This window comes from Schistosoma haematobium, chromosome 7 (genome assembly GCF_000699445.3).
Source record: "Schistosoma haematobium chromosome 7, whole genome shotgun sequence".
In the NCBI taxonomy this organism is placed as follows: domain Eukaryota; kingdom Metazoa; phylum Platyhelminthes; class Trematoda; order Strigeidida; family Schistosomatidae; genus Schistosoma; species Schistosoma haematobium.
Window position 1 is genome coordinate 8748532 of NC_067202.1, and position 19036 is coordinate 8767567.

At 32.7% G+C, this 19036-nt stretch overlaps 1 protein-coding gene across 2 annotated transcripts in view; it reads left to right on the forward strand.

Moving 5' to 3' along the window:
* Positions 1-19036, forward strand: part of MS3_00009550 (uncharacterized protein) — a 71355-nt gene that overhangs the window by 49659 nt on the left and 2660 nt on the right. The window contains exons 13-19 of one of the 2 annotated variants that reach the window (XM_035730450.2): positions 1341-1760; positions 3005-3120; positions 6672-6739; positions 8508-8535; positions 9955-10010; positions 11744-11771; positions 17500-17589. In XM_035730450.2, the coding sequence (XP_035589397.1) occupies positions 1341-1760; positions 3005-3120; positions 6672-6739; positions 8508-8535; positions 9955-10010; positions 11744-11771; positions 17500-17589 (806 nt within the window). Of the gene's footprint in view, positions 1-1340; positions 1761-3004; positions 3121-6671; positions 6740-8507; positions 8536-9954; positions 10011-11743; positions 17590-19036 lie in introns of both variants that reach the window. The other variant, XM_051217924.1, reaches the window with a different exon arrangement.

Sequence of the window (19036 nt, forward strand, 5' to 3'; positions counted from 1 at the left end):
AATTCGATATTCCAAGTATATGATATGAATACTAGAAGTTCAGATTTATACTTTGTTAATGATAGGATAAACCGTCGACAGTTATTACGTACAAAGCAACAGTACTGGAAATATTTCACTAAAGCGGGCAAATCCATCTTTTTGATTCATAATGGCAATGAAAGCAGTCAGATATAGAAAAAGATTAAGAATCTCAATTTATTTCGATATTGTGTATATACTCAAGAAAATGACTGATTACTGATAGTTAACTTTATCAGTTCTTTAATTCGCCTATAACAATGGGCCTGTAAGGTGAAATAATCCATTACTCAAGGCAATGTAGTAATTATGATAGCAATTGCTCTACTCAGTACCATATGTCTGATCGCATCAAAGAATTCTCAATGCAAAGTATGCAATATCGTACTGAATTTCCCATTTTATAATCATTTAAGTAGTGGATATTCTGCTATTATTATCCAATTGTAAACATTTGTGGTCAGTCTTATTTCCATGGCATTACATTGCATGTATGTAATCTATCGTAACCATTTCTCGTTTTTAGACTCAACAGAAAAGACAAAATAAATAAACTAACTTAGAAGTACTTTAGGCTTTCTTAATAATCAGATTTGCGATAGGTAGTAAACACTTTATTAAGATGTACAAGGGGATGCGGCTGGCAGTCATAAGTGAGTACAAATCCACAAACAATAACACCTATGATAGTAAATGCATATTTGGGAAAATAGTGACTCAGAAGTCTGAGGGGGCAGTCATGAAATACATTGAACTATATCACTGAAAGATATTAATGAAAACACAACTCGTAAAGTGATTGTAAATGATCAGAACTTCTGTAAAACCTCGTGTGTTCCTCTTATACAATAAATTATCATTCTTTGTGAATATTCTTTACATGAATACATGTATAATCTCTACTAAGGTTAAATAACGTAGAAAATACATATATATTTAGCCTAAATGCTTTTGTTATTGTTATTTCTATGAGTTGGCTGGTTAATGACAGGAATATTGAAGCACATAGCAACAACGAACCCATACAAAAACAATCATTTACAAATCAGATCAGCGGAACTAAAGGATTTAAAACATTTGCAACAATTCCAAATAGACTCAAATCTAAGTTAGGTTGACAGTGATTTTTCTGTACAGAACGATAATAAAAGTTTCACAATTAAATCATATTTCACAGAGAAGTTAGAATCAAAAATAGCGTCTAAGAAGTCATATTGTTTGTTAAAACAATACTAGTTTATGATGAAGTTCATTTTACTGCTTACATGCTGAATAAACTATAAATTTCATTTGATATTTCTTTATTTTAAAAAATTCAGAATCCAATCAATCATCAGGCAGTCCACAATGCTCACCAGAATTTATTGAACCTCTTATAGTACAACCAATGAGCAGTGCTACTAGTGATCCTTTTATTGAAATGACATGTATAGTGACAGGCAATCCTATACCAAGATGTTTATTATACCGAAATTCAGTACCTATCCCAGTGGTTGTAATGCCTTTTCTCAAAATCGAACCTAATGATCCACTATCTACATTGAGTTCTTTAACGCAAAAATACACTGTCACAACATCATTATTTGATTTAAACAAATCAGATCGATCAAACAGTTATACAAGAAAGATTACACTACGTCTTAATCGACCATCCAGTTCAGAAGACATAGCCACCTATAGTTGCCGTGCATGGAATTGTCATGGTCGAACTATTACATCAAGTGTTTTATCAATGCAAGGTAAACATTAACTAACCTTCTTTTTATTCATATTATAATCACATTTTTCTAAAGAATTTCTGTAATCTGACTGTAGTTTCTTTTTCATTAGGAGGAGCAACTTGAATGCTTTCTAAGGCATTCATAATCAATTGATAAAGTAGTGAAACTTCATCAGTTGAGATGGCTGAGACACGTGTTACGTATGCCCAACCACCGATTACCTCGACGTGCTGTTTTATGGTGTAGGAGTAGGTTGAAAGAAAGCTAGGGACGGCCAAACCAAAATATGGCACAGATCCGTGAAGTTACTGACAAGTGAACTGAGTCATGTTGGTAGGTGTAGACTACCTGGTTGGGATCGGCCAGATGATAGCAACCGACGGTTAGAGACCTTGAATGACATGGCTCAAAATCGTTTTCAATGACGCGGGTGCATCCATTCTTTGTGTTCTCCCAAATTCTACTCTTCTGAGTTCTTCATGTCCGTTTTTTTCTTTATCCAATTCTATTTCACTCGATTATACTCACTGAATAACATTTTTAAACCCTAATGTTTCCTAATACTACTTATACTTTTTCTACCTCTACCACTATGGGATTTGAATGGACAATTGTATCTGTGTGATAATGTGGTATGGCTACTCGAACTGATGTACGTATGTACGAAGTTCTACGTTGCTACTGACTAGCTGAATAATTTATACTGATTACATTATTTAAGAAGGATTAATTAACTACCTTTTCTATTCTAATCAATTATAGTTGAGTAGGTTTTCTTGAAGTATTTTCCACAACTGTCAGCTTGAGAAAGCATATGATTTGATTCCAAGGAATTCAAATGATTCTAACTGAAATTTTTTGGTAACTCGATTTCTGCTTCTAATTTAGTTATAAATTGTTTATATTCTCAACGACAACAAAAATGGTCTCATCCGGAAGAACATTCCTTCATAACTTCTTAAAATGAATCAAATAACTGCATATAATATGCCTTAATTCATTTATTCTACATAACAAGTGAAATGAATTTCAATTGTTTGTCAGACATTGTTAAGTAACTGAAGTATTATGTGATCCCAGTAGTTTCATAACCATCAATCATTAGATAACTTGTGTAACTTATGTAAGTTATGACCTCTATCCTACAGATTATATATGAAATATAGTCAAGTTGACATTGATCATAAACATTTATTTAATTACTATCTATCTATCTATCTATGTTTTTCTTTAAAATCATGATTTAACTATTCATTGTTTAGATCACTTCGCTAAATTCGATTGTCCCTTAGAAAAACCGAATATGAATGACAATATCGATATGGTAAAAATTGATTCAATTCAATCATCAGTAAATACTTCTCAAAATGTTCGTGATGTAAGCTTGTGTTCTATGTAAAATACATCACCTTTCATGCAGTTACATTTTCAAATTACCTCATAATTGATCATTTATTACAGCTTAATAATAGTAGTGTAAATCAATTGTTAACTGGTCACATTATACTCCATTTGACATACCTACAAAGGATAATGAATGTGATGGCTTTTACTGAAGTGTCATTGCAAGACAATATTCTTATGTGATTATATTCAAAAACCCTTTGCATGATGCTTAAAAACTAAATCGCAGGATTTTTTTATAACCTTGTAACCAGTTTACTGTTGTATTCTACAGCCCGATCTCGTCATCATACCATTTCCTAGCTTTTTACCAACTTGGTATGTAAGAAATAATCAATAAAACAGAATGATCTTTATAGCTGAAAGCCTAATTTTCATATTTGCAACTCATTTGTATAAACAGACTACTGAAACAACTCAAACATGGAGATTTGAGTGATGATGTTAACTTGATAAAGAAATCACTCAAAAAAAGCCAGCTGAAACTTATTGCTTATGTACCACGTAACTCTGGATTTACATTTGATCTGTTCGGAATTCCCCAACCTAACACTAACTTTGTAGTCGGAATAAATCAATTGTAATATATTTCTCTATTGTACTGAGCTTTAAGAGTTGAAACCCTTGGTGATATATGTATTCTTTTAAACTCATAGATATGACTGGTTATTCATCTTCAGTAAGCACGAAAATAAGAAAAAAATCAACTAATGTAGCTAATTCTCTAAAGTTACCTATGACTAAGGTAATGTTTTGACTGCATTTTCAGTCGTGATAGCTAATACAATTCTATTTGGAATAAGTCTGTTGAATCCACATACAATGACATTAGTATTTTCATCTAGACCATAACCTTGTACCCATAATTTAATAGTAATAAATATTATCTGACGAGCTACCATAAACTATGTAACCGGCCATTATGGAAACCGATAACTCCATATATACTTGCCAATTACTACGTTGTTCGACTGACTGTTTGTTGTCAAAGTTTGAATATGATCAAATCTAACAATCTTTCAATGGATATATTGGTACTGCTTGTATTTGGTAGTGGCTAGAGTAAAGGAATTCGCTAAAAGAACAATATATAGCATCTCTATTCAAGCCTAATCAACTTACAACAAGAATAAATACCAGTAAAATTTATATTAGACTATCCTATGTAAGTTATACATAATTATTAACTAATACTGTGTCCTTCATGATATGTACAACAGTATGGGTGTATACAAAATAGGAACATGTATGACCTGTGATCCTACAATCATTCAATATTAGTATTGTTTAAGTTGGTATTGTGGCTAGCAGCGAGATCCAAGATACGCATTCTGTACTATTTGGGACTCTTCTGTTGTATGTTCCTTCATCAGCAAGTTGGTCTTCACACTGAAACTCAAACCCAAAACCTATCGCTACAAAAGCCAATGAATTTTTCACCGGACCACTGAATTCAAACAAGTGATAGCTTTTCCGAGAAGGTGCAATACTTATTCGTGAGGGTTTTTTATACACTCTCTGTTAATTTATTTGACCGCATTTAATCAGTATTTATCAGAATATGTGCACCCTCAGCGGATACATAAACACCAAAGCTGGTAACAAAAAAGATAATATCGAGGCGTCTGCTCAAGATCTACATGTCTCTATAAAGAATAATCAGGATTCAGTATTAAATATCAACAACTGATTAGCTCTTACAAAAATTGCTTTAATTTCTTCTCACTGATGGACCCAAGAAAACAGACGGTTACATATCTATCTTTGGAGAAAAACCGCCAACAAAGTTTTGCGTTCAAAGAAATGAGAATAATATTTAACTATTTAAAAGACTAAATGAAGTCACAAGGAAACTAAGTGTTTACATTTATACTACATCACACAGACTCCTATCTTAAAGTAATTAAATGCTAGAGTTTCAATGTTTTTATTAATCCAACTTCAAATAAAAATCATAAATGTGGTGAGATGATAGTAGGACATCGAAGACTGTTTCATCTCTGAGTAGGAAGCGAACATACTATCTTTATTCAACAAAGATTCTATATGTTTACCTAAAGAATTTCAGTAATGAAAGTTATATCGGTTTTTGATAACATGATTTTTTGTGTATCGCAAATACAAAATCCTATAAATGCATCACCAGACACAAGAAATATCATACTTAGAACCTTATATAAACCACTGGTCAAGTGAAATAATGATACATGCAATTAATTAACCTAAAGCCTAAAAACAAACAAACTAATAATTACATATCTATTAAAATCCATTAAAAGATTCTAACCCACCGATTAAGTTGCACAAAAAACCTCCAAATCAAATAGTGAAATATAACTGTAAGACAGAACTCAAGTCCTCAGTTATTAAGGCGGAGATGATAAGTCAAAAGTATAGTCAATGAAAATATATCTTTACAATTTAGAGGACACCACAAAGCTGTGTCAAAATAAACAACCTGTCCGAAAGAACAAATTTTTGTTAGTAAACAACACACATAATAACAGGGAAAAAAGGAAATATTAATACATATAAGTAGTGTAAAATAGATTTCAAAACACCTTGAAAGTACGAAAAACCGATGAATTATCTGCTTTCATTGACTTTAAATAATTTCATAAAGAAAAATTCGAATTGAAGTTAGACATTAACGCCGTTGGATCCCGGCCAGCTCATTGGTCTAGTGGTTAGACGCTCGAGCGCAAGACCGGTGAGTCCTGGATTCGAATCTCGCGGGGCGGGATCGTGGATGCGCACTACTAAGAGTCTCATACTAGAATGAAACGGCCATCCAAAGCTTCCAGGTTTTCCATGGTGGTCTTGCTTCAATTGACTCATAAGTTCAACTATTAAAATTACTATAATACACGCAAAACCCTTCTCTGATTATAATCATTATATGCTCACTAGTAACGGTCTCCAAGAGGTATTGCATGGAGTTCTAGTGAGAAGCAATGGCCAGTGGAGTTTAACCGGATCTGTTGTGAGATGGTAACTCACTGAATACAATGGTGGATGTGTCGCTCAATTTCGTGAATTAGTTGAGATTAGACATTAACACTGTTGGATGCCGGTCAGCTCAGTGGTCTAGATGTTAATCGTCTGTGCGCGACTCAAAGGTCCTGGATTCGAGACCCGCGCGCGGGATCGTGGATGCTCACTACTGAAGAGTCTCATGCTAGGATGAAACGGCCGTACAGTACGTTCGAGTTTTCCATGATGGTCTAGCTTCAATCGACTCACGAATTCAACCATTAAATTACTATAATATCCACCAAAACCCTTTTCTGATTTTAATATGTGATATTGATCATTCAATATTGAACTACATCGTGAAATATTTCTTTGGCTGGTGCATTCTCTTCAAGTTTGTTTGTTTTTTTGAAAATTCATTCTAACATGTGGGCTTACTGAATGCTCTTTGTGCACACAGAAATACTTGTTTAAATGATTTTTGTAGGAGAAGTTTTGCGTTTTTGTTTTATATTTTTAAACTTCTTATCTATTCAATGAATTTTTTTCCAGAATGGTGATGCTCTGATCAAAAAAGAAGAATTCCCTCTCATTACCGTATTAAGTGATTCACATGACAGGTATGAGATATATATCTATTAAGTGACTTGAATTGTCTATCACTTAATTATCAATGATGTGACTACTTAAATAATGGACCTTAACTAATATTCATTTAGCGTTCACGGTTTTAATATTTGAACATTACTACTGTCAAACAATCAGTAGCCAAGGTGCCTAAACACAAAAATTCACTAATAATATTCAACTACTGAATACTTGAAAGCCCTAACTGTAAATTTGGAAATTTTGACAATCAATTCGTCGTAATCATACAGAGATAAGAGGTTAAACTATGTAAATCCCAGTCCTGTTTTTTTCAAGTATGTGAATCAGTACCTGCTATGGTTTGATTGTTTCTTCTTGAATCTAAACGTAATATCCAACTCATTTACTGTACGTCTCATTGAATTAGTGTAGATACAATTCCTGTTAGAGTTAAATATTTAAAGATTATTGACATTCATAAGTATGAAATATCATTATAGTAGTAGGACATGGATAAGAAGCAATTAAGAGTAAGATTATCAATTAAATAAACGTAGTAATCCCGTTGAGATGGTGGAGAAGATTTGTAGCTCAAGTGGATGATTTTGGTGGAGTTTTGTTCTCTGAGCTGCTCTCTGAGTAGTAATCCCTCACTTTACCATCAAGTTGGATTCTTATGAACTCAGTTATCAAATATTTGGTGTTTGGTAAATTCCTATCGTGTATTCACTCAGTTTTGATATGCCTAATACAAAGGTCATTATAATTTAGGAATACTTAAATGTAGTTAGTAAACTCTATGACTAGAAACTATATAAGGAATGATATTTCCTCATGAAGTGTATTTCTTAAACGCTATAGACTTGACATTATTTTCTTAACCATTAGGAGATCTTGGTCACGATCATAGTCTGAAAACTCTATGAGACAAGTGATTCTTGTTATTTATTGACAGGATATAAATTTATTAAGTTTATATTGCATACATAAATCGTTATCATTGAATCTTCTGTATCCACTTTTATATCATAAAAACCTTTCAATAAAGTTACTTATTGTAAAGTCTAAACATGATTTCAAGATTCAGCAAATTTCTATGTATGAAGTTCCATGAAACTACTTAACGAAGTTATTAACTTGATAACATTGGCTTAGACATATGTGAATAGATCAGCAGTAATAGTATTAACAATAACATCAAGAAAATGTCATTTTGAATCTTAAGGAGTAACTGAAATCTAAGGTGTAGTACGTTTTCTTTCAAGATTTCCGATGAAACTCAATAATGATCATTAAGATTTTTTTAAAGATATTTTAGAATTTCTATCGAATTACACTGTAAAATTGTTAATGCACAAATTGATCACTGAGTAGTAATAATTATGGTGTTTGTCAAATTCCTAAAGTTAACCCTACTCTTTTGATCAATTTCTAATGTGATCATTAAGCTAAGTAACTCAGTAAGGCAATATATCATGTTTGAATCGGTAGGTAATTGGAGATTATTCCCACGATACTACAATGCCAAGTTTCATGTTAACTGACACTCGTTAACAAAATTTATCTGCAATTTTCGAGAGAAATTATCCTCCAAGTGAAACAATAAAGAATTCTTTGCTATCGATTAACAACTCGTGTAATATCCAGTACTAAAACTTTATTTCTTGATTTCGTCTAATTATCTAACTTCTTCAATGTATTCAGATGGGATGAAAATTTCATAAATATATATCAATATTCTTTTATTTTTACTACCGGGTTTTATAAACTTATTCTGATTATCTGTTTTTACACTTGTAGTATCAGTGAATTCAAACGATTTGAACCGGTAAGTGGTTTCTATACGTTATATATATTTTAGCTGATCCCCTTCATTCATTCGCCTATGAAGAGAATTCGATTATCATTTTTACTTAGTTAACTTATATTTAAGGTGAAATAATAAACGTGTCTTTAGTATAGTTAACTTTATGTATTTCTACAATACATCGTACTTACAAATAACCATTTGATTTAGGATTGTTAAATGTCAATGACTAAGAACTCCAGATATAAGGCCAATGTTGGTTGACACTAGTTACCAAAATGTATTTAAAATCTACCCCAGAAAATGGTAGTTGTGTTTCAGAAACCTCAGCGGTAACATCTTTGAATGTGATATTGAACAAAGTGGGTTTGAATCCCTTTGAGACCACTAGTATCCTCGGGAATGAAGATATACTGTGCTAACGCAAAACTAAACAGTATTTTTCCATGTATCTAATATCGCTTAACATTAAACGTACTGTATTGTTAAATTGAATCACTCAAACTACTTCCTGATTCCACTGATTAATTATAAGTAAACAACTCAATGATAATTACTGCTGAAAGGATAGAGAATGTTAATCTTTGCTTTGAAAAGGATAAATAAAGAAAGGAACTGGACGGAACTTCATTTTCCGGCTGAGTTATAAGAAGATGATACAAAAAATTACCATCTAGTATTGACCAGTCTGGGTAAAATGATTATCATAGCAACCTATAGAGATAAACATTAGTTATCCTGTTTGCTGCACCTATCAAAAAAATAATTAGTATTTTCATTCAACAAATTATTGATTGTTAATGTGACAGAAATACCCTAGTTGGCTAAAAAGGAATTGGAACCTATTCAATCTACAATTTATTGATCACTGAGTGGTGATAAGTGACATGTATATTAGGTCTTTCTTAGTGCATAACGAATCCTATCGACCAAGTTACAATGTGGCCATTAGTCTAGGTGACTCGAAATTGCTTGAACTATGTTGAGATAAGATGGTGGTTGAAGGTAGTCAACAGGTAACCCTGGACCCAGGTTTCGTGTTACTTGGCACTCGTCAGCAAGGTGTACCTGTAATCTTGAGGCAACTGATGCTCCCTGACGGATTCGACCCCGTGACACACATGACATTGATCACCACCCAGTGATCAATCAATTGTAAATACATCTCAGTTCTACAGGAGGTTAGTTGCCACTCGGATACCCTAGCTGTAACGTGTTTGACTGTGAAGCTGGGTGACACGGGATTAAATTTATCAGAGAGTACTAGTTCCCTCAAGATTATAGACAAACTTAATCAATGTTTCTGTGGTTAATTACTCGAACATTTCTAAACAAAAAATCCCCGAAATATTGGTAAACACCCAATAGTATATTTTAAAGAAATTGTTTTTTCCAAATTCTCACTGAACAAATTAATACATCTTTGCTTGCTTTAACTAGAAATATTCAAGTTCTATCATTGAAATATCTCCTGAAAACCAATCCATCGATGTTAAGTAAGTTCACTTGTTCCATTAAGATTTCCTTTTTATTTTTATCTCTTCGTACCAACAGCCATCTTCTAGAAGACACTATCATGATTTGAGATAGTTACATGGTTACAGTGAACACTTGATTGACTACTCGATTAGCAGCGCACAGTTGGTATGAACCAAATTCGCTGTACATGATAGGCTATGATAGAAAATTAGAAGGTTGTACTGATCACAAGAATAATTAATATATATACTTCACTTGCTTGTGTCTCAACAAAACAGGAAATCATCTTCATATCTAATGCAAATCAAACTGATATACCTCACAATCTCAATAATGTTGTTCAAAAAACTCCCTTCAGTATTCTCTAATGATTTCGTCTGAACATTACTACAAGTTTTGCTATTGAAACATGTAGCTTAAAGAATAAAACATCATTATAAGAGTTAATATCTATTTAAATATTGATTTTGTGGAACATTATCACTTGTTACTCTACACTATATTGTTATATACTCATCTTGATATCTACTATAGCTATCTAATATAACATCATCAGCTGATGACGTCGTTCAGAAGAACGATGAAAGCTCCATGACTAGACCATCCAGCTTAGAGAACAAAACTCCATCAAAATCTACTCCACCATCTCAAAGTAGTTTACTTTTCACACTTCTCATAATACATTCAATGATAAACATTACGAAGCATTGGTTTTTACATTCTCTAATCGATTTTACACTATTCTAATAACTTTTATATGAAGTGAAATAAGATGTAACTCAACATGTAGTTTTATAAAATATGTATTAGTAGAAATCAAGTATCTATGGACAAAGTTTCCATTATGAACTTTATAGATTATAGCAAGTTAAAAATCCCAACATGTTACTCAATTCTACCCTCAAACAAATTTCATACAATTAGTTTCCTTGACAAATTATTCAATTTATTATGAAGAAGAACTGGAATTCTACATGTACTAAGGGATCAATCTGTTTCTGCTCTTTTTTTATTAATCAGAAGAGAAAACAACATGTTCATAGGATTAATGAGCAATAGTACTCTAGGACCTTGATATTTATGTAACAAGGCTCGAATATACAAAATGGTTATCAATGATTTTACTAATGATTTTTTCCAGTTAGAACTACCGAATAAGCAATAAAGGAGTTTAAATATAAAGTTTTAGATAAGAAGATAAGTCAGTTGAAGGAGATTATCAACTTAATCTAACTGATGTGCAATTAATTGTGTTGCGTAATCCAAACGATTAAGAATGATTATTCAATTGAAATCTCAATAAAATTCAATGAGACTATAGTTGTTATTCACTTATAGTATATCAGTTGTATTATTATTTCAGTTAATAACTTTCAATGAACTCACGCGATCCCTAATTAACAATTACGAATAATTTTAATGAAGACTATATTTTTTTAATAGTTGGGACCATGAGTCAATTGGAGCTAGACCATCATGGAAAACTTGGAAGCATTGGACGGCCATTTCGTCCTATTGTGGAACTCCTCAGCAGTGCGCATCCACGATCCTACCTCGCGAGATTCAAACCAGTGCTTCCAGGTTCTTCATGGTCGTCTAGCTTCAATTGACTCATGACCTCAACTATTAAAATTACTATAACATCCATAAACCCCTTCTGATACTATGTTTTTTTACCGAATAAAAAACCTTGTTCTATATAAATAATTGCAATTATACATAACTTGTTTCACAATTATTTATTTGACAGTATGAAAACCTCTACTGTGATAAAAACAGTAAGTTTTCTTTCATTGTTTTCCTTCATTCAAAATCAATTATTTCTTTGACGAACCATTTATAGTGTTATCATCGAGTAAATTTTCCCATCACTTTTTAAGTTGAAAATTAAAACTTACTTACGCCTGTTAGTCCAAATAGAGCATAGGTCACCGACCAGCGTTCTCCAACCTACTCTGTCCTGGGCCCTCCTTTCTAGTTCCATCCAACTTTTGTTCATTCTTCTCATGTCTGTCTCCGTTTCTCGATGTAATGTGTTCTTTGGTCTTCATCTTCTCCTTTGGCCTTGAAGATTCCAAGTGAGGGCTTGTCTTGTGACGCAGCTGGAAGCTACTAACTTTTAATAGGACTTAATACTTTATTCATTTTATGACCAATTAACTTAAATCATCTCTAAAATTCGTTTAAAGTAACGAGATTAATCATATTATCATTATAAGGTTGTGGAGACTGAATTTCAAAGAAATCATGAACCGATCAATTTTAGACCATCATTAAAAACCATGTAGCATTAGACGGATGTTTTGCTCTAGTATGGGACTACTCAACCATGTATAACCACAATCCCACCAGCAGGAATCGTACCTAAAACCTTCGGTTTCGCGCCCAAACCCTTAACCTTTAGGTCATTGAGCCAACATCAAATAGAGTTAATGTTTAAATTTAACCAGTTCACGATACTGAGTGATCATCTTCCACTTTTTTAGTTGAATTAGTGCCTCACACTGAATATAGATTATATCCACTAGTCATAGCTTCTCACTAGGTTCCAGAAAATTTCCTCTCGAAGTTCGTCACAAGTGAGCATATGATAACGTTCAGTATGAGATTGTTGAATTTCATTCCAAGTTTTCATTGATTGTCCAACTTAATGAAATGTATCATTTTTATTAAGTTCAACAAATTGTAAATGTCAAATAACTCGTCAAGGAATTTATAATGAAGGGGATGAAATGGCCGTCCAGTGCTTCCAGGTTTTCCATGGCGGTCTAGCTTCAATTGACTCACGACCTCCACTATTAAAATTACTATAATATCCACAAAACCCCTCCTGAAATTAATAATGAATTTTTTATTTCCTGTTCACCCGAATTTAGTCAATAATAAATTCATATTTGTGTACAGTTGAATGATCTTCAAAAACTTTATTATCATAATAGGCTCATCACAATTTAATGTTGAAATACTTAACTTTTCACCAAGAAACATGCTAAACATTCCAAGGAATTTCTGTCAATTCAAATCTCTATTCGGACACCTAGAATAAAACTGTCTGAAAACATAAAACATGGTCGATAGCATTCGATGTGCACTAAATAAGGACTTGACACACATGACATTGATCAGCACCCAGTGATCAATCAATTGTGATTACATCTCAGTTCTACAAGAGGTCGGTAGCGGCCCGGATAGCTCAGTGGTAACGTCTCTGACTGTGAAGCTGAGTGACACGGGATCGAATCCGCCAGGGAGCACCAGTTGCCTCAAGATTACAGGTACACCTTACTGACGAGTGCCAATTAGCACAAAACCCGGGTCCAGGGTTTCCTGTCGACTACCTCCAACCACCATCTAAACTTAAGACATTTCAAATACTACGAAGTCATTGGAATTAATTTAATATGACTCCAAAAATGAACAACTACTAACTTTTAAGAGATTGAGTCTTCAACGGACACAATACAGTTAGGTTAATTAAACAAACTAATTATATGGTTCCTAACTAATTCCATTTCTTGATATAGAAATGCCTTCAAATTAGACTGAGATTTTTATTTCAAAAAATTCGAATTTAATAAGAACAAGTGTACGCTCATCAATATGCTGATCGTGATATATTTTCGAGGTTTTCAATGAAATCCACACTGAACACAAAATGAAGCTCGTGCTACACAGAGTATTGATTGGCTCTAGTAAACATGGATTATCGTGGCTCTTCCACTTCACATTAGCTTTATTCATTTAAAGCTGAAATTAGTTTACAATAGATTTTTAACGTCAAATTACATCAAACTGTCACAGGATTAATTAAATCAATTAAAATGTTTATTTCTCTAAAGTCTGATAACTTTGAAAACTAATTTAACCTTATTAGAAAAGATTAAATCATAAATTGATTAAAGACATTTATTATCAAATGAGGTTGCGTACTAATCAAGGGGTAAGGGAGAAAATAATTTATGGGTCAGATATGAAGAACAACAAACATAAAGGTCATAATAATGAACTGAATAATAATCGAGCAAACTTGTATAATTTTAATAGTTGAGATCATCAGTCAATTGAACCTAGATCACCATGGAATACCTGGAAGCATTGAATGGCCGTTTCATCCTATTGTGGGACTCCTCAATAGTGCGCATCCACGATCCCATCCCGCGAGATTCTAACCCAGGACCTATTAGTCTCGCATGCGAACGATTAATATCTAAACCACTGAGCTGGCCGGCATCCGACGGTATTAATGTCTAACTTCAACTAGTCTAAGAAATTGAGAGACACATCCACCATTGTCATCAGTGAGTTACTATCTGACAACAGACACGGTTGAACTCCACTGGTCACTGCTTCTCACTAGAACTCCATGCAATACCTCTTGGAGACCGTCACTAGTGAGCATATGTTGATTAGTATCAGAAGAGGTTTTGTGGAGATTGTAGTAACTTCAATAGTTGAGATCACGAGTCAATTGAAGCTAGACCATCATGGAAAACCTGGAAGCACTGAACGGCACTTTCGTCCTATTGTGGGATTCCTCAATAATAATAACTGATTCGAGTTTAAAATTGCAAAACATATCTAACCTATAAATTATTTGCTTCCTTACCCCTTGATTACATACGTAACCTCATTTGATAATAAAAGTCTTGAATCTATTTATGATGCAATCCTTTCTATCCTCCTATAGACATATAATTTCCATATAACTAACCTTGTTAATCTATTTTTTTCTGTTTTATCTGAATGTTTCTCTTTGTTGTTCGTCCCATTTTATTTTATTCTAATACTTGTTATGTATATGTATATGTATGCATGTGTAAAAATGATTATGTTGTTATCATCCTCTTGATTGTTACAAATACTTAACGCTTGAACATTTCATATATTTATCATATTAAACACCATATTGATCTTGTTATATAACTGATCCATTGGGTGACTGATTTTCCTCATTCTCTATATCCGTCATTATTATTAATTTAGCATCGTTGCTGTACACAGTGTGCAATGATATGAAAAATTATGAAATATACTTTTTTTAAGTAATCTGTGATAAATTATTCATTGTTACCATTTAAAATGTATAAAAACTGTATATATGACGGATGGTGATGATTGTAGCGGTGACCGTAACTATTCAGGTCATAGGACTAAACACAAAGGACTCCATTAGAATGAATGGCGAGACTATAATTAATGAACGAACCAATCAGGTATAAGATAACAGGTCTCGGATTCGGGAGCGAAATTCATTCATCCATTTGGATAAATAGAGTTTTGGTATTATACCTGATGTCAGTTCGTGATGAAAAACCGAAATATAATTCCTCAGATTAATCATCGACTGTAGATTATAATTCTAATTTCTCACATAGGTTCATAACCCTCATTTGGTCCTGGTTATTAAATGAACACTATCAAGGTCAGCCTGGAGTCGCCCAAAGCTCGTCCATAAATTATAGTCTCACCGAATGAATTTCACCAGTTGAAATATACTATTCAAAAGAGTCAAGTTAAATCAAGAGTGAAGATATATGGTGATCATGTATTTGTATGACATAATGATTTAGTTGATTAGGTTGTAAAGATTCGTTTAATTTGTGAGTGGTTGTCATGACGAGTGAACATTAGTTAGAATAACTCTGAGAACAAGGAATCATCTTAAAAGTATTTTATATTAATATAAATTATCAATTTTAAATTGTTGAAAGAGTTCAGCCAAGCTAAAAGTGAAATAATCATCAATTTAGTATGAGATCGCAAGCTTATTACTCTATATCATGAATATAATCCAAAAATGTAGATCGTTATGTTCCAACCCTCATTCTCTTTCTTCTCAAAGATCCTGAATTCTAACTCTGGATAGATTGTGGCTAAATCTGTCTAACGCTCTGTGATTTTTTCATTGATATTGATGTCCATTAATGAAGAAAACCAGTTTTAGATAGTATTACTTAATCGTTATTGTAGTATGTCAATTTTTCTTGTTCAAGTCACTTGACCAGTTACATCATTCAAAATATTCTCTTAATCGACTTATAAAATCCCAGTTATTCGAATTCTTAGCACCGATTGATATTTAATGGACGAAAAATGAAACGACACTTGGTTATGTATTTTTTTGTTATCAAGTTATTGAATATCATATTGTTAGCAAAGATGGAATAGTTACCGACACCAAAACAGTATCTTATATTATGAATAATGTTTACACAATGTGACTTCATAATTAACTATTGTATTAGTGAGAACAAATAAAATTTAAGAAAACAGTCAGATAAGTCTATGTCTAGTCACCATAAGCAGTGGAGATCCAAAGAAACTTTAAACAGAAAGCTCTCAATACTATACTAAAGGATTTTTGAATTATTAAAATGATACCACATTAGTTATCATTGATAACAACTTAAGCTAGTGGATTTTGCATTACACTTTTATATACAGTCTATATGAATCCACGAATCATAATGATTTCATGCTTCGTTGTGAATTCACTGGCAGGACTTATCAGCACTCAATCATCACACTTATTCAACCCAGTTTTAAACTTAAAACAAAGTTGTTCTAGTTTGTGGAAATCTCTTTCAAGAATAAATAATTTAGATGATGGCATCATTTACCGTTTGCAATAAAATAATCTCTTCAGAACTCATGCCTGTTGCGCACGTGAGAAGCTATCTTGACTCAGTAGCTAAGTGGATTACGCGTTGTCGTTTGAAGTGACATATATTGGGTTCAAGTCTGCGGGTAAACATCAATTTTAGAATGCAGATACATTCATCTGACCAGTCCCAAACAGGATGAAACGTTCATTCTGATTTTAACGGCTATTCCGTAAAAACATTGCTTATTTTTTTATAAAATCACTTATTGTTTAGCCTTCACTAGAAAGTATGATCATTATCATGTTAATAATATTCACTTTTGATGATAGTTTTCATCATGGAATAACGTTATTTGAAGATCCAAGAAAGCTAAACGGTACTCGGTTTCTGTTTTACTCTCGTTTGATTCTCCTCAACAGTCCATAATCCTGCCTCTGCCAAGCCCCTAAAACCATGATCCTCTGATTTTACTTCAATCATAATACACTTAAACTAAAGAGTTGTATCCCACTTAACTCGATCATTTTAACGTCAGTAATGTCACAGTCCATATCGCAACAACCAAATAATCGTGTCATTCAGTGATTACCACAAATACTAAATACAGTTAATCTCTTTTCAGTCTTCCTTTTTATACATGAAAGTGTTTTAAATAAATCATCCTCAATATTCCCTTTATTGTTATTCAGAGTAATAGAACGATATTTTTTTAGTGCATGTAATATGAATTGAGTTTTGAATTTAGTGTTGTGTGCAGATAACAGAAATTTATATTGACCATACTAACTGAATGCATGGATCACACCACAAATATATGTAGCCTGGTTTTGTTTGTTTTTGCCAATAGTGCATATTTATCTCATAATTTCTTTTCTCCTTTTTTTTCTTTTCTTTCCGTTAGACTATTCATAAAGAAAATGAAACAACTGAATCATCTAGTAGAAATATTTCAGAAATACTAATGAAAAAATCACACGACAATGACACCACAGTACGTGTAAACGATGAACATTCACCTCTAATTTTTTCTTTATGATATGTATGTTACTTAAAATAGTATTTAAGTAGTTTCAAGAACTTAATCAAATAAACCGTTTTTAATCTTCGAGCAAAATGACCATTGTCAATCTACCACATTAAATAAATGAAAAACCTCAAAATAACAGATTATATTTATTTGGTTATAATAATTCCATTGGTTTTACAACTCAATTTTTAGGAAATAATTTTGGATTTTATTTACAATTAGGGCACTTTCTATTCATTTATATCCTGTCCCGTGTTAGATTGTGTGCTATAAAATTTTCCCCAGTGAATATTGATTGTCATTTGTTATTAGCAGTCATTCGTTGTACGAAAAATGTGATGTGACCTCGAGGTTTGCTGGTCGAAAATTACAGTATGTCTTATTAATTATAAACCGTTAGTTAATTATGGCACTTGTTGACAACATGGTATCAAGGTATGATATTGTTCAGTTGAATGAATCATACATCTCTTGACTTATTATTGATAACGACTGTTCTTCGTCACATCATCAAACACTCAACACTGATATATCTCTATATATGTACCATAAGGATTTATGGTAAGTGACTGTACAAATTTGTTACACTCATTTAACCGTAGTGTTTTGACTTTGACTAGGAAAAAATGTAAAAATTTAATAGAAAGGTGTATAAAACTTATTTGTGAAACATTACACTAAAGTAAACTTCATTTTCATGATGAATGTGTAGGTTTGTATGAGTGATGAAATCAATAGTATATATTTTAACCTCTTTAATAGAAAATGAAAATCTAGTTATTTTAATACTATTTTAAGTAGGAGTTGGGGTGGCTGCGAAGAATAACAATGGAAACTATGAAGCCAAAATATTAGAACCATTTATGTGGATCGAAATAAAGCTTTTGCGCTGTTATCTCGATACATTTAGATACTTTAGAAGTAATCTATACAATCATAGTTGTAATCACTATAACACAACATGGACAACTATTTCAAATATAGAGAGTTTTAATCAATCCTACGATTAGACTTACTTACTTACTCCTGTTACTCCTTGTGGAGAAGCATAGGCCACCCATCAGCACTCTCCATCCAACCCTGTCCTGGGCAATCCTTTCCAGTTCTTTCCAGTTGTTATTCATCCTTTTCATATCTGCTTCTATTTCCCGACGTAATGTGTTCTTTGGCCTTCCTCTTTTCCCCTTCCCTTCACGATTCCAAGTTAGGGTTTGCCTCGTGATTCAGCTTGGTGATTTGAGTAATGTGTATCCTATCCATTTCCATCGTCTTTTCTTAATTTCCTCTTCATTTGGAAGCTGGTTTGTTCTCTCCCACAATAGACTGTTGCTGATGGTATCCAGTCAACGAACACTGAGTATCTTGTGTAGACAATTGTTTATAAATACTTGAGCATTTTTGATGATGGTTG